At 42.8% G+C, this 16,097-nt stretch overlaps 1 protein-coding gene across 3 annotated transcripts in view; it reads right to left on the bottom strand.

Moving 5' to 3' along the window:
- The window catches only part of CD58 (CD58 molecule), an 88,274-nt gene that overhangs the window by 56,544 nt on the left and 15,633 nt on the right, over positions 1–16,097 (bottom strand). For all 3 annotated transcript variants that reach the window (XM_054043277.1, XM_054043292.1, XM_054043285.1), the window contains exons 2-5: positions 11,307–11,621; positions 6,752–6,997; positions 5,256–5,360; positions 3,950–3,994 (exon numbers count right to left, since the gene is read on the bottom strand). In XM_054043277.1, the coding sequence (XP_053899252.1) occupies positions 3,950–3,994; positions 5,256–5,360; positions 6,752–6,997; positions 11,307–11,621 (711 nt within the window). The remainder of the gene's footprint in view (positions 1–3,949; positions 3,995–5,255; positions 5,361–6,751; positions 6,998–11,306; positions 11,622–16,097) is intronic.

Genomic DNA, 16,097 nt, shown 5'->3' with positions numbered 1-16,097 from the left:
GAACATCTATTGAAAGAACAGAGTTCAAAGACACCTAATGGACAGGTGAGGGCCCACTAGGTGAAGAAATCCTTCTTGTGGATAAACTGAAAAGAAATAAAGCCACAGGAACATCGAATGTAAGGAGCACTATACGCCGAAGAGAAGCAAAGAAAAGGACAGCAAGGGTGGAACAGGACTTACAGCCAAGTAGAGGAAAAGTTGATTCTTCTCTGAAGTCACTTATATCTCCTTTGTTCTTTTCAATAACAATGCATTTGGTATTAACTGCACAGAGTAAGGAAGAGTAGTATGTACAAGCTTGCAATGGTTAATGTGTTGGTAATCTATAGTTTGTTATTATTATTATCAGTAATAAGTACTTGGTAATGTTCTATATTATTTATACGCCAGGTACAATTTTGGGGTTTTCCTTTATAAAGTTCTAAACATTTAAAAATTATCCCTTCTGTCTTGGTTTGCCCCTGTCTCTCCTCACAGAGAACATAGCCTAGCCTAGTCAGGTCAGTGCATGTATATGACAGGTGTACATTTTTATCCACATACTATCAGTGGGGATTAAGACAGTAGAAGGAATAATGTTCTCAAACTCACAAAGGGGAAAATTTAGACATTAGGAGACAAAATAATTTATAATAATACTAATAATTATTAGAATTTTCAAAAGGGAGCGTTTGTATTTCTATGAATATATTTCTATGAATAATGAGACCATCTATAGTGGCATTAGGCAAGATAAAAATTAGAAGGGATATAAACCCTTATGCTTCAGGGCATTAGACAACCTCTGATTTATGAGGTCAGGAAGTAACTTTCCCCATGGGCAAGTATTCTGTAATCAATCATCCATTATGGGCTTTCTTCCCGTGAAGCATCTGGTACGAGCCATTGCCAGAGACGGCATTCTGAACTAGATCAGCACCAAAGCTGGGTCTGATCCAGCCTCGCAATTCCTGCGCCTACATTTCTATCTGTAGGCCGATTTATAACTCAAAATTCCAGTGGAGCAGATCTGTATGAATTTTTTTTTTTAAACTTTATTTGCTCCTCAGCTGAGACATTGGGACTGAACCTGCTCACAATGAAGTCAATTGTGACACGAGGCAGATGAGGCCCTTTGTATGTCAGGTTCCAGCCTGGAGCAGTTTTTACAGATGATTTATAAATCCCTAGACAAAAGGGTTTGTACGAGAAATGCTAACAGACCATTAACGATAGCAGTGTGGCCAGTACAAATATATTATACTTCAGCACTTTCTCCTTCTTTCTGGCCACTTTTATCTATCATCTTCTGTAAGGTGTTGTTCCTCAGGCTTACATACAGCTAAACAAATGAAGTACAAACTTGCATGTATAAAAAAAACCCCAAAGCACATCAGCATAAAAATGTCAAAAACCTCAAATCAAGAATTATTTAATTTTCCATTCACAAAATGAAACCAATTATATGAATCAAGGAGGAAACTCATAATTCAGTAAAATACTACACTAATACAGAAAAAAAGACAAGATCCAAAAACAAAACAGAACGACCACCTCTAACCCACCCACCTCAACCTCCAGAAGCTGAGTAAAAAAATGGATCTTGCACCAACAAACTTAGGCTCTGTCAGACCAGCTGAAGTGAAGCTGAGGGCCCTTCACTGGGAACAAGCCACCTCCTCCCCAGAAAATTAAAATCTACTCATGTGCACTAGCTGATCTCAACTTCCATGATGATTCACAGAAAGAGGAGTGGGCATCCATTTAGTTATGTACTTATCACTGTAACAGTTGAGTGGCTCATAAATATGGCTTTATCCTTGCAATACCTCTCTGAGGTAGGACATAACTGTCTCCATTTCCCTGATGGGGAGCTGAGGACATCAGCGACTTTCAGACACAAGTTTGCCCCCTGAAAGCAACCCACCCAGTTTGAATCCAATCAAACTTGACTGTTCAGTAAATAGAAAATTCTTCACAGCATCTTAATGCAGGCAACCGAGAACCACGAGGCTTCAACCACCTGGGACAGTTACGCCAGATGAATGCGAAGGCTAAGAAAAAGTTCTGCCTCCATTCCAGCCTCAACATGGCAGCTCAGACATTCTCAGTGATGCAATGGAACAGTGTGCAGTTTCTGTGCCTGATGCTCAAACTCCTACTTCGTATATTGTATCTGGTGTAGGTCACGTGTACACCAAGATGATCTGAGCATATGATGCAAACAAAGAGGATGCTTTGGAGACTCAGTACTAATGGGTGAGGGAAAAAAAGTGATTATGACACCCTATTGGCACATTGCTAGAATGAGCCACTAGATATGGAGTATTCTCCTGTAGAAAAACCTGAAGCAGGGTCCAACAGAGGCTGATGGATCTGAAGGGAACATGGACTGGCCCTGACCTCAAACTGCACATGGTCATGGTCTGATCCTAACAAAGGACTAGCTTTCACCCTCGGTCTCCAAACAGGATCCAAAGTGCCCAGCCCCATGTGCAGAGCCAAAATCTCGTGACAGAGGCCTATGATTGACATGCCAAGCATGAGATTCCAGCAAAGCTCACAAAAGTCATCACCAATGTGGACAGCAAAGTCACCTAAGAGATGTGCCTTGTTAGCGGCTCTCTCAAATCAATGGCAATACTGTGGCTTTCAGTATGATGGGTACTGCAGCAGCCAACATCACACAAGACGCTGCGGTTGTTTGGGAGTACAAGACCCTGGCCACTCCAGACCTGCTGATACACCAAGACCTCAATTCACTGCCACTCTCCTGACTCAACTCCAAGAAGCCCTTCTGGATCCATGCATCAACACTACAGGCCAATGAAAAGAACACTAGTTCTTGCTGGCTTGAATCACGAGCTGCTTGTGACATCGCAAAAAATATAAATAAATAAATAAATAAATAAATAATAAAAAAGACCTGATTGAAGATCTAATGAACAAAGTCCTGGGGTTGTGTCTTCCCCAGAGGCAGTGGACTGCACCCAACCACATTCAGAAAACATACAGAAGGTGTGGGTATCTCCTCCACAAATGGAAAATCAAAGAATAACCAAATTGTGACTGTGGTGAGGTACAAACCATGCGATACATCAGACAATGGTCCCACTCACGCACAGGGTGGCACAAGGGGGATCCATCTAGCTACCCCAGAAGCATTAGAATGGCTTTTGTATCTCAAGATTCAATTATAATCCCAGCCCATTGCTTTTCAAATACAAAAGCAGCCTGGGCAATCCCAGGGCCAGAGCAGACAAGAACTCTTAGCTCAGGAAAAAGTTCAGAAGTCCAATGAGGCACCCTGTACACCTATTCCCAAATTAACCCCTCTCTCGTGTTTTACCCCAAACAACTCTCTCTCTTTCCTTCACGTCAGTTAGGCTCATACCCACCAGCAACCCCGTGCCAACTTGAAACCCGATACAAACAAAACAGCGACACCCATCCGAAGAAGTGAGGTTTTTACTCACGAAAGCTTATGCCCAAATAAATCTGTTAGTCTTTAAGGTGCCACCAGACTCTTTGTTGTTTCCATTCCTACCATTCATTCCTAGCAGGCACTGAACGCCTGTCTGGGGAACTGAGCTAGCAGAGAGCCAGATGAATCATCCAGCCAGTGCTTGTGAAGGGCATTTATCAACCACAGACCACACATTAAATAGCATCAACCAAAGAGTAGGGTTCCTGCCAGCCAATGTCCTGTCCTCCCAAGATGAAACCCTTTGATGGGCTCAATAGGGAAAATAAAAGTTCTCGAACTATAAGTCTATGTCTCAGGAATCTCTTAGCGTCTCTCTCCATGCTCTTCATAACAGGAACACAAGAGCCCAAGGGCCTATAAAGAAACCCACAACAGTGCATCAACACATTCTGTTCCCAGCAAGAATATTGTTGCAAAGCCTCAATTATGAAGAGCTGCACACAGTGTATAATGAGCCCATAAGGTTAGCAAAATGTTTACCTGCATGCTTTCTGGATATCCGACGGTGAATGTTGGCAAACAAACCTTCAGGGGGAAAAGAAAGAAAGAAAGCTGATGTGTCATTTGTTATTATTCTTGACATTATTGTAGTGCCTAGAAGCCCTAGTCATGGAGCAGGACCCCATTGTGCTAGGTGCTGTACAAACACAGAACAACAAGGCAGCCCCTGCCCCAAAGAGCTCATAATCTAATTTTTTTGGCAGGGAGGGTGCTGTAAATGAGACAGACACACACAGTAGGGTAAATTCTGGCTTAATAAGTGCACATCAGATAAAATATAATTGACTGGAAGCAGCAGAGCAAATGGTAACTGCCTTCATTCTGGCTCAAGCTAGCAAACGTAGAGACATCTCCATGGGTCTTCCCCTTTTGTTATGAGAAAGGGCCCAAAATGGGCAGCGATCAAGAGAGAGAATACGGTCCATAAGCAATAAATATCTACATACTGTATTTGGAGATCCATACCTAGAGCTCCTGCTCCAAACACACACTGATCATTTGATTCCTCCTAGGAGTAAGTTGCACGGAGATTGTCCTTGTTGAGGCCATTGTCAGACAGAATGAGAACGGCGATATGTGCTGCTTTTGCAGCCAATGAGCTCAGCACTGGCGCTCCTCTGCATGCTGAAGTCCCACTGAAGTCAATGAGCGCTCTCCACACAGAGCACCTCTAGGATCGGTGCTATGTCTGTGCTTGCTTCTGAGGGGTGGCCAGGGAATGGGCATCTCTTTTCCAAGCCAGTATTCAGCCCATAGTATTAATTAAAAAATAATTAGCAGACAGGGGTGTGTGTGTGGCTAATGGCCAAGTCCTGCCTTTCCTGCTACAGACAGGTAATATTTAACTGGCAGCAAAACAAGTACAGTCTCTCTGCACAGCCTCTACCAAAAAGGGTAGTTCAACCCTCTGCACGTGAGGGTCCACACACAAACACCTGTAAGGATGATGGCGGTCAGAGACATAACAACTACCCGGATCTACAGGCTGACTCCCCAGACACGCATGCAGACAGGACACAGAATGGCCACAGATTCTGGTAAAGCAGCAGCTCCAGAAGAACTGCACCTATTCACACACAGTCAGGATGTGCCTGTTGTGGGATGTGTACAGAGCCCAGAATTTAGCCCTAAGGAAGTTAAAGTAAATTTGTTCTCAAGTCCTCTACCCCTATAGAGATATAAGATGCTGGGCTTATTAATTACTAACTAAAATGCATTTTGATGCACAAAAGCTTCTGTTCATCCTATTGAAACTTAGAATGCAGCAAAATAGAGCGCTACATACCTCTTTTCCACAGAACGACGAGTGCTCCCACGAATAGAAGGAGAAGAAGAAGAAGAACAAAAAATGCTATTAAACCAGCTCTACCCCTTGAAAGACTTTCAGGACCTTAAAGGAAAAAAATGAACAATTAGCTAATAAAAAACATTTCAATGTGCTGTAAACAACCCCATTAGAGTCAAAAGTCTATAGAGAAAGTGTGTTTAAAAGGCACATACAAATGTAAAACTTTTTAAAAAAAGGAATAATTTGAAAACAGTATTGGGCCAAATTCAGTCACTGGTGTCGCCCCCACTAGCTCCAGTGGAATTACATCAGGGATGACTTTGGCCCAATGATGGTATGTTACATTATGCTTAAGCTATCTTAAAGGCTTCCTATCTTTAGAAAGTTAACAAAAGCTTCTATTTTTTAATGTAGGAATTGTCATGCCAGATCACAGTACACTGTCCAGCCTGCTGTTTTTACCAATGGCTTGTTCCTGATGCTTCAGAGGAAGGGACATAAATCAACATGCTGAACAGCCATGGAATAACCTCCCATAGAGGAAGTTTCTTCCTAACTCCTGTCAGTTAGTAATTGGCTTATGCCCCTAAAGCAGGAGTGGTTATGTTCTATATACATGTAGATATTCTTTTTATTCCCATAAATGTCTAATCCTGGCCTCAGGCCTAGTCAACATCCCTGAGAGACATAGTTAAGCTGACCATAGCCCCGGTGTAGACACCGCTAGGCCAATCGAAGAATTCTCCCATTGACCGAGCAACCACCTCTGGAGGGAATGGGTTTACTACAGCAACGGGACAACCCTTTCCACTGCTGCAGCATGTGTCTGCACTACAACAGCATAGCTGCAGCACCATACCTGTGTCTCTGTAGTGTAGACAAACCCCGTATGACATTCTGTGGCCCCGAGTTTCACGAGTTAATTAAAACACAGAATTTGCACATGCGACGATGAGAGAAAATATTTCCATCCCCAATTTTCTAAAACACCAGTGCAAATCCAGACCAGGTCAGTAGTGATTGAAATCATTAGCCTCTGATGACTGCTTGGCAGGTTATGTGAAATGACTCAGTCCAGTTCTTACAGGACACAACACAAGACCACCATCATAATTGACATTAATAAACCCCCTTATTGGCAGGTTCAGCAGAGAGGCCAAGATTTACTCTATCCGCAGAGACTGAACTCATTCTTCTCCCTTAGTAGTTCATTCCCAATAGCAGTTGTCAGCTTACACTACTGCTACCCCTGCATTATATGTTCTGTGCAATGGGCTAACTATCAATCTGGCACCTTTCACCAGCTCTAAAGTCACTTTTAACACCATACAGACTCTGCTACAGTGACTTTTGCATTTTGTTTCCTTTTATGCTCTATGCATAATTTCCTGAAACATCAAGGGAAACACTGCAGTCTGAATTAACATCCCATTTCCCAGCTCGGTCCCTGGTCCCCTCTCACGTTATATAGACCTTTTTACCCACATACTTACTTTCTGGGATACATGTGCTCAGAGAGATTGAGTTGTTGATTTTTGTTTTGGAGACTTCTCTGACACACAAAACTTTCTCTGAAGGGTTGACATTTTCTTTAAGTTCGAGAACAGGACTATTAGCGTCAATTTTTCTGTCATCCCGATACCAACTGTAGCGCACATCCTTTGAGAACTGTATCTCACATGATATTCTAATCTGACCATTAGTGACGCTGCAATTTAATGCTGATGGTGGAGGAGGAGCTGGATGGGGAAAAAAAAATCTACATTAGTTTGACTTCACATTGTTTTGCATTTCAAGAGCACTTTTTCTAGCTGTTTGTGGGTGTAAAGTTTAAAACATAATCCAGCTGCATAGGGGATATTTGGTTCAGTCACCAAGCAGCAATAACAATACTTACAGTTCTGTAACACACACAACAAACTTAAGTGTTTAGACTATATTGGGGGCACAGCTCTTTTAACAGGACACCAGCTTTCAAAGTAGCAGGTTCAAGTGCAGATGTTGCTATTTTTTACTTCACAATAGGACCAATCCTACGAGTGTTTCCAACCTGTGGAAAGTGCAGCCTCCCCAATTATTTCCATGGGAATTCTTTTGTAGGGAGGCCTTGATGGATCAACCCTCCACTCTTTAAAGGCCTAAGGTGAGACTCTGCTTCTCTGCCCTATAGTGCTGCTTTCCCTTGTGAAAAGGTACAACAACATTCTATAGTAATGGTATACAGCATAGGTACAAGACATCTTACAATAGAAATTACTATTATTATAAATTATTACCTCTACTGCCTCAATTCTGTAAGTTGATCCTTGGAGGTGGACCCCTGCATCTGCACAGCAGACACTAAAGTCAATGAGTTTTGCAAAGCTACAGAGAACCACCTACACGGAACTTGTAGGATATGGGCCTCCAGGCCCAAAGTGTGCTAAGTATTTTACTAACCAATAAGGAGAAAACGTTGCTGCTGACTCTGCAGTTCTCAGATGCTAATGATCGAATACTATTTTTATAAGCTTTTTTTTTTTTTTAAATGCTGGAGCAGCACCATCAGATGCAAAATGTGGCACCCACCATTTTAAGCATGCAGCTGAGAACGGTAGGTACAAAAGTGCGTGGGTGCTGTTGCTGCCGCCCACTAGTGACTGGGTCCACAAAAAGGATAAGGGATTGACTGCTACTAGCATCTAGAAAAGCTTTTCTTTAGTTCAAGTGGACCTGATGAACATGTGTGTACGATTTATTTATTAAATCAGGCCAATTTCTGTCTCAGTCACATCACTGTAAATACAGAGCAATTCCCTTCTGCTTAGTTGCTACAGATTTTCACCTGTGTATCTGAGATTACAAACCAGCTCAGTTTGTCTCTTGTCCAGTGTAAAGATTCACTACAATAACAAAGGTGTGATCACCACCAACCTAAGTCACAATAGTGGCACTGAAAAAAATCAGGTTGTGTATGTGAGTGCAAATACCCAGCAGTAGATGCCTCAAGGAAGTGATCTTGAATATAGTCAGAGTCAAAATCACTCAGGACTTTAAAACAAAACAAAAACAACCAATGGCAGTTCCATCACTTTCTAGACAGCTACCATAAAGAAAGCAGGGTGGGAGCACTTTATGACCAGTGGTGCTCAAAACTCTGCCAGTTGCTGTTGTGAGGATGTCCTAGCTGCAGACTGCACAAATGGAGCAAGTGAGAAATCAGCAATCACAGAAACAGATTTCTTGGCAGTTTAAAAAAAAATTCCTACAAATCTGCTCCACTGGAATTTTGAGCTTTACATTTCTCATTTTCCCATCTGTCTCTTATCTATAGCTCTGTCATAATTTTTGTTGCAAAAAATAATCTGTTTCAAGTTGCTGGCTGCTGGGCCCAGAAAAGTTACTTATTACCTTTGTATCAAGTGGGTCAAGTTTCATAATCCGGCAGTCTTGACTGAGACACCCTGTCACTGGTGCTGGGGAGAGGTGTGACCAAAAGTGAAAGCAATTCCTCAAGCTAATCTCCAGAGAAACCTGGAGGAAGTGCCAGTCCGGTGGTAAATGATGCATTCCATGGCAGGTGAATACCATTTGGTCCTGGTAACTTACTATGGTTTAATTTATCAGTTTGTTCCAAAACCACCTCCAGATTGAGGTGTCAATAGAACAGTTCCTCAGATTTGTCACCTTAAAAGAATGGCTTGTGTGGGAATCTCCCTCTCATCCTCCACAGTGAATACTGAGGCAAAGAATTCATTTAGCTTCTCTGCAATGGCCTTGTCTTCATCAAATGCTCCTTTAGCACCTCGATTGTCCAGTGGCCCCACTGACTGTTTGGCAGGCTTCTGAGATACTTAAATTTTTTGCTCTTAGTTTGTGTCTTTAGCTAGTTATTCTTAATTCTTTCTACACCTGCCTTATTACACTTTTACATTTGACTTGCCAGAGTTTATTAATACTTTCTATTTTCCTCACTAGGATTTGACTTCCAATTCTTAAAGAATGCGTTTTTGCCTCTAACTGCCTCTTTTACTCTGTTAAACCATAGAGCCATTTTTGGTCCTCTTACAGTTTTTTTTATTTGGGGTATACATTTAGTTTGAACCGCTCTTAGGGTGCTTTTAAATAGTCTCCATGCAGTTTGCAGGCATTTCATGCCTTGTGACTTTTCTTTTTAATTTCCTTTTAACTAGCTTCCTCATTTTTGTGCAGTTCTCCTTTTGTAATGCCATTCTAGTCGGGTTTCTTTGGTATTTCCTCCCCTACAAGGATGTCAGATTTAAGTACATTATGCTCATTATTACTGAGGACTTCAGCTATATTCACCTCTTGGGTCAAAGCCTGTGTTCCAGTTAGGATTAAATGAAGAATTGTCTCTTCCTTTGTGGGTTCCAGAACAAGCTGCCCCAAGAAACAGTCATTTAGTGTGTCTAGCAAACTTTCTCTCTGCATCCCCTCCTGAGAGGACATGTAGCAGTCAATATGAGTATAGTTGAAATCCCCCATTATTATTGCGTTTCCTGCATTCTTAGCCTCTCTAATCCCCAGAACATTTCACAATCACCATCACATCCTTGTCAGATGGTTGGTAGCATATTCCTACTGCTATACACTTATTGTTCAAGCATGAAATTTCGCTCTATAGAGATACTATAGATAATTGTGTTGAGTATCTGGTCACCATCAACCTTTTTAGCGAAGACTGAAGCAAAATAGGCATTAAACACCTTGGGCTTTTTGATGTCATTAATTATTAGCTCTCCTTCTGTGCTAAATAGAGGATTACTCCTGGGGGAATTCTGTATTACTGCACATGTGCAGAATTCATCTCCCATGCAGAATTTTTTTTTCTCTGCGGAAAATACATTCTGCCAGAGAGTAGCTGCAGTTACGTCTTTCGCCGACCAGGGGTTGCTGGGGTGTCAGAGCACAGAGCAGCCGCTCCCGAGCAGGAACAGCCCCAACTGTGGATAGGGAAGAGAAGAGGCTGCATTCCTCACAGCACCCTGCCCATGGGGCCAGGTCAGGAGGCATGGGATGGGGGGGACAGACAGCATGGGGCATAAGAGGTTACTGAAGGGTAACAGACTGGGGTTCAGAAGGGCAAGTGGGGGCAACAGGTCCACAGGGGTAGGAGGTCCAGGGCCACATGGGGGGAGGAGGGTGGCTGAGTGCAGGTGCAGGGAAACAGGAAGGTGCGAAGACGCATGGGGACGGGGGGGAAATATGAGAGTGGTTAGGGGTCAGCCAGGGTCTGTATGGGAGAGGCTCCCTAACAATCCCCCCCCCCCCACACACACACACACAGAAAAAAGAACCATGTTCCATACTTCTCCCACTCACACCCAGTGACCCTCCAAGTTCATACCCAGGCTCCTTCCCAGCAATTGCTTCCCTCTCCCTCAACTCCTCGGTCAGACCTGACTCCCCCAAGCCTTACACTGCTTCTGAGGGGTGAGGGAAATAAGTTTATATAATGTAGTTTAAATGTATTATTACTCAAAGTTCTGTATTAATATGCCTAGGAAGGAATCTATTTGTCAAAAAACATTTGAATCTTTTTTGTTGTCTATATTGTTACAAACACACTTGCAGACAGGTATCTTGAAATAAAATTACCAAAATAATTGAAGCTGGCGTGATTATATTTTGTTATTAGGACAATTAAAATATGAAGAATTTAATTTTTTGGTGCAGAATTCCCCCAAGAATAAGAGGACCTACATCAGGAGCAAGAGCAAGACGAACAAAAGGGTATTTCAAGAACCTCTTATTGCCTTTTATGTCCCTTGCTAGGTATAATTCATTTTGTCTCTTAGCCTTTCTAATTTTGTCCCTCCATGCTTATGCTATTCTTTCCTACTCCTCCTTAGCAGTTTGTCAAAATTTCCTCTTCTTGTAGGACTCTTTTTTTGATTTTCAGGTAATTAAAGAGCTCCTGCTGGAGCCACATTGGCCTCTTACTATTCTTCTTATCTTTCCTTCACATTGTGATAGTTTGCAGTGGTCACCTTAAAAAGTGAAAAGTTAACAGTTGCAAATTGTTTTTGCTACTTATCCACCACTTACCCAATACGGCAAGTACAAATTTTGTGTATTGGAGCTGGTCAACGCCAACAGGCAGAACTTGTGCCTCATACTCTGCAGTATCACCAATGTTTAACTTTTTGATGGTCAAATTGCCAGACGATGTCTCAAGCACTCCTCTTTCTGCTAAGCTATAATAATACACAGGTGACTTAGTATCATGTTCCCATTCAGCCGCTTTATCTTTGTTTTTCATCCAGGTAATTTCTCTTATAGTTCCGTTTACTTTTGGTGAAAAAGTAAAATCTTCTCCCACAATGGCAAACACAGACTCACGATCTTGAGAGCGGGTGCATACTATGCCAAAAAAGAAAATACATTTAATCAGTCACAGTTATCTAAACTACTGTTCGAGTCATTCTGTATCCATTATATATCATATTACACACACAAACGATGGTAAAAGAACATTAAGACTGCAAAGTCAAACACACAAAAGTTAGGAAGTCCTCAAATTAAGGTTGCCCAGGCCACCTTAATTCAGCCTCCTTGTGAAGGTGCATTACAAGACGGTCTCCATTTTCCTCCCCAACTCCCAGTCTCCTCTGCAGCCAGCCTTCAGTCCCCTCAGCTTCTTGTCCCAATCTACTCTTCTAAAGACAGACATGCAGTTCAGCTCTTCACCCTTCTACACTCAAATCAGGCATCTTACTCCTCCATGCTTCCTGGGCGCCAACAAGGGAGCATTGAGAGCACAGAAGGGACCCCTGCTCTCAATTCCAGTAACTAGATCTGGCCTGTTCTGGCCCAAGTACATAGTAGCAATTGCAAGGAAAGTCCTGCTCAGCCCCTGGCTGAAGCATGCTTAGCATGGATGGAATTTTCAGAGTTTTTAGTTGCAAAGCTCTACCAAGTTCGTACTGAGCATGAATTGTATGAATTGTGATTTTTTTTCCCCAAAGGCTTATAACTTGGCCAAATTCAAGCTGATTTTCACAAGGATGTAAAAAGCGCATCCCTGACACAAAGGCCCCCCTCTCCCCTGCCAAATTTCAAGTCCCTGCTCCAAAAGCACGGGGCACCAGCACTGTTCAAAGAAAAGGTCACCAGAATTTAATATGGGCAAAACAATGCATTCTCCCCCGCCAGCCTTGTTCTCAGAAACATCTGAACCATTTTGGCTAAAATCTTCCAAATTTTTTCATCCTGAAGCAGACACCCATGAGGTAATGTGGCATTCCTGAATTCTTAAAGTTTGGCCGAGTTTCAAGCAACTGAAAACAGGATCTTATAATGGGAAATGTGTGGCAACCTTAGTAATTGATGATGCTCTCAAACCTGCCTATAATTCTATTTAAATACTAAAAACAAAGACTCCTGGAATATGTTTGAATCAAAACAAGGCTGAAAGAGAGAGGATGGGAGATTTTCCCCATATGTTGCTGAAAAGTGTTACAAAAGAGACACAAAAACCTACCTTGTTCACCATTGTAACAAAATGAAGATGAGATGGCAGTGGTTACAAAACCGATTCTATAGCAGAGTTTGGTAAGACAGCTACTGACAGTCACTCCTAGCCACGTGGCTAGAGCAGGTTCAAGGAGGGGCAGGTGGGAAGGCTACTGGAGGCAGGGCTGTCCCTAGGGGTGTGCAGGGCCTGTGACAACCCCCTACCCCCCCCAGTGCCAAGGTCCTGCCCCCACTCCACTCCTGGCCCCGCCCCTTTCCACCCATGCTCTGCCCCCATTCCACTCCTTCCCCCAAACCCCTGCTCCACCTCTTTCTGGCTTCCGCCCCCTCCCCCCAAGCAACGCCAACGGGGCAGGGCAGAGCGGTACAGGCTGGAGCCGGGTTATTCACTGCTGCTGGCACAAGGCCCCCGTAGCCTCCCCCAGGCCACCCTGGACCCCATGTCCCAAAGCACGGGGGCCCCCAAAGCATGGGGCCCGGGGCAGTTGCTCCAATCTGTCCTATGGACAGGACAGCTCTGACTGGAGGCATGCTGCCTTCTCCCACAAATGAGACAGAATCCCAGGCTCCACCTTCAGGCCCAGATCCTGCAAAAGCTTACGTACAGGTTTTAACTTTACACACACAAGTAGTCCCACTGAGCCCACATGGAGAACTGTTTGCAGGATCAGGGTGTGCATCCAGCTTCCTGCTACTCTCCTCCTCTCACCCCATTTAGAGGCATCTTAAATGTATTTAAATTGTCCCCAATGTGACCTCGGGGGCAAATATAACAATAAATAAAACACGTACAAAAACAACAAACTGAGAAAACAAAAAATATTTGCCTCAGCAATAGCTACATGTTTACCTCTTCCTCTTCCCCACCTGTGACAGTAGCACTGACTACTAGGGTCACAGGAGTACCACAGCATATGTCTATATAAATGTTGATACTACATTCAAGTCCTGTGTGCATCAAGGACTTGATCCTGCTCCACTGTAGTCAACAGGAGTTTTGTCGTTGACTTCAAGAGCTAAATGAGGATCTATTGCAACCAAGTAACATTTATTTAAGACTCCCAGTGCACAACGGGGAAGTTTCCCCTTTAACTGTGATTATGGTTAGAACAAGTGACTCAGAGTCTTAGAATTCTGCAGAGGACAATGTCTTTAAGCGTAGCAAACCCCCAGCTCCCCCCACCCCTTCTGCCCATGGCATTACTGCCAAAACTCCACAAGCCCTTTCCATGCCATGTCCCATGGGCTGGCTACTGTGAAAGGCAAGGAATGGGAGATAGCCTGGAGAGGACCCTCTCAATGCTCAGTTCTGGCAGTCAATTGTGGTTCCGGTAGTTGGTTTCCCTGTGCATTTCTGTTTCCCTTCTCTATGCCTCATATTTCCCCTATGCAGGGTGGATAAAAATCAATTTTTTTTTTAAATCAGATTTTTTTGATAAAATGCTTTTAAAAGAAAAAAACCTATCTAAAGATAGTTGTAATTAAGAAACAAACATAAGAAAGGCCATACCGGGTCAGACTAAAGGTCCATCTAGCCCAGTATCCTGTCTATTGACAGTGGCCAATGCCAGGTGCCCCAGAGGGAGTGGACCAACTGGCAATGATCAAGTGATCTCTCTCCTGCCATCCATCTCCATCCTCTGACAAACAGAGGCTAGGGACACCATTCCTTACCCATCCTGGCTAATAGCCATTAATGGACTTAACCACCATGAATTTATCCAGTTCTCTTTTAAACGCTGTTATAGTCCTAACCTTCACAACCTCCTCAGGTAAGGAGTTCCACAAGTTGACTGTGCGCTGGGTGAAGAAGAACTTCCTTGTATTTGTTTTAAACCTGCTGCCTATTAATTTCATTTGGTGACCCCTAGTTCTTGTATTATGGGAATAAGTAAATAACTTTTCCTTATCCACTTTCTCCACATCACTCATGATTTTATATACCTCTATCATATCCCCCCTTAGTCTCCTCTTCTCCAAGCTGAAGAGTCCTAGCCTCTTTAATCTCTCCTCATATGGGACCCGTTCCAAACCCCTAATCATTTTAGTTGCCCTTTTCTGAACCTTTTCTAGTGCCAGTATATCTTTTTTGAGATGAGGAGACCACATCTGTACACAGTATTCAAGAGGTGGGCGTACCATCGATTTATATAAGGGCAATAATATATTCTCAGTCTTATTCTCTATCCCCTTTTTATGATCCCTAACATCCTATTTGCTTTTTTGACCGCCTCTGCACACTGCGCGGACATCTTCAGAGAACTATCCATGATGACTCCAAGATCTTTTTCCTGACTTGTTGTAGCTAAATTAGCCCCCATCATATTGTATGTATAGTTGAGGTTATTTTTTCCAATGTGCATTACTTTACATTTATCCACATTAAATTTCATTCGCCATTTTGTTGCCCAATCACTCAGTTTTGTGAGATCTTTTTGAAGTTCATCACAGTCTGCTTTGGTCTTAACTATCTTGAGCAGTTTAGTATCATCTGCAAACTTTGCCACCTCACTGTTTACCCCTTTCTCCAGATCATTTATAAATAAGTTGAATAGGATTGGTCCGAGGACTGACCCTTGGGGAACACCACTAGTTACCCTCTCCATTCTGAGAATTTACCATTTATTCCTACCCTTTGTTCCCGGTCTTTTAACCAGTTCTCAATCCATGAAAGGACCTTCCCTTTTATCCCCTGACAACTTAATTTACGTAAGAGTCTTTGGTGAGGGACCTTGTCAAAGGCTTTCTGGAAATCTAAGTACACTATGTCCACTGGATCCCCCTTGTCCACATGTTTGTTGACCCCTTCAAAGAACTCTAATAGATTAGTAAGACACGATTTCCATTTACAGAAACCATGTTGACTATTGCTCAACAGTTTATGTTTTTCTATGTGTCTGACAATTTTATTCTTAACTATTGTTTCGACTAATTTGCCCGGTACCGACGTTAGACTTACTGGTCTGTAATTGCCGGGATCACCTCTAGAGCCCTTTTTAAATATTGGCGTTACATTAGCTAATTTCCAGTCATTGGGTACAGAAGCCGATTTAAAGGACAGGTTACAAACCTTAGTTAATAGTTCCGCAACTTCACATTTGAGTTCTTTCAGAACTCTTGGGTGAATGCCATCTGGTCCCGGTGACTTGTTAATGTTAAGTTTATCAATTAATTCCAAAACCTCCTCTAGTGACACTTCAATCTGTGACAGTTCCTCAGATTTGTCACCTACAAAAGCCGGCTCAAGTTTGGGAATCTCCCTAACATACTCAGCCGTGAAGACTGAAGCAAAGAATCCATTTAGTTTCTCCACAATGACTTTATCATCTTTAAGCGCTCCTTTTGTATCTCAATCATCAAGGG

The sequence above is a fragment of the Malaclemys terrapin genome, chromosome 1 (assembly GCF_027887155.1).
Source record: "Malaclemys terrapin pileata isolate rMalTer1 chromosome 1, rMalTer1.hap1, whole genome shotgun sequence".
NCBI lineage: Eukaryota > Metazoa > Chordata > Testudines > Emydidae > Malaclemys > Malaclemys terrapin.
This window is presented reverse-complemented; position numbering and strand designations above follow the sequence as displayed.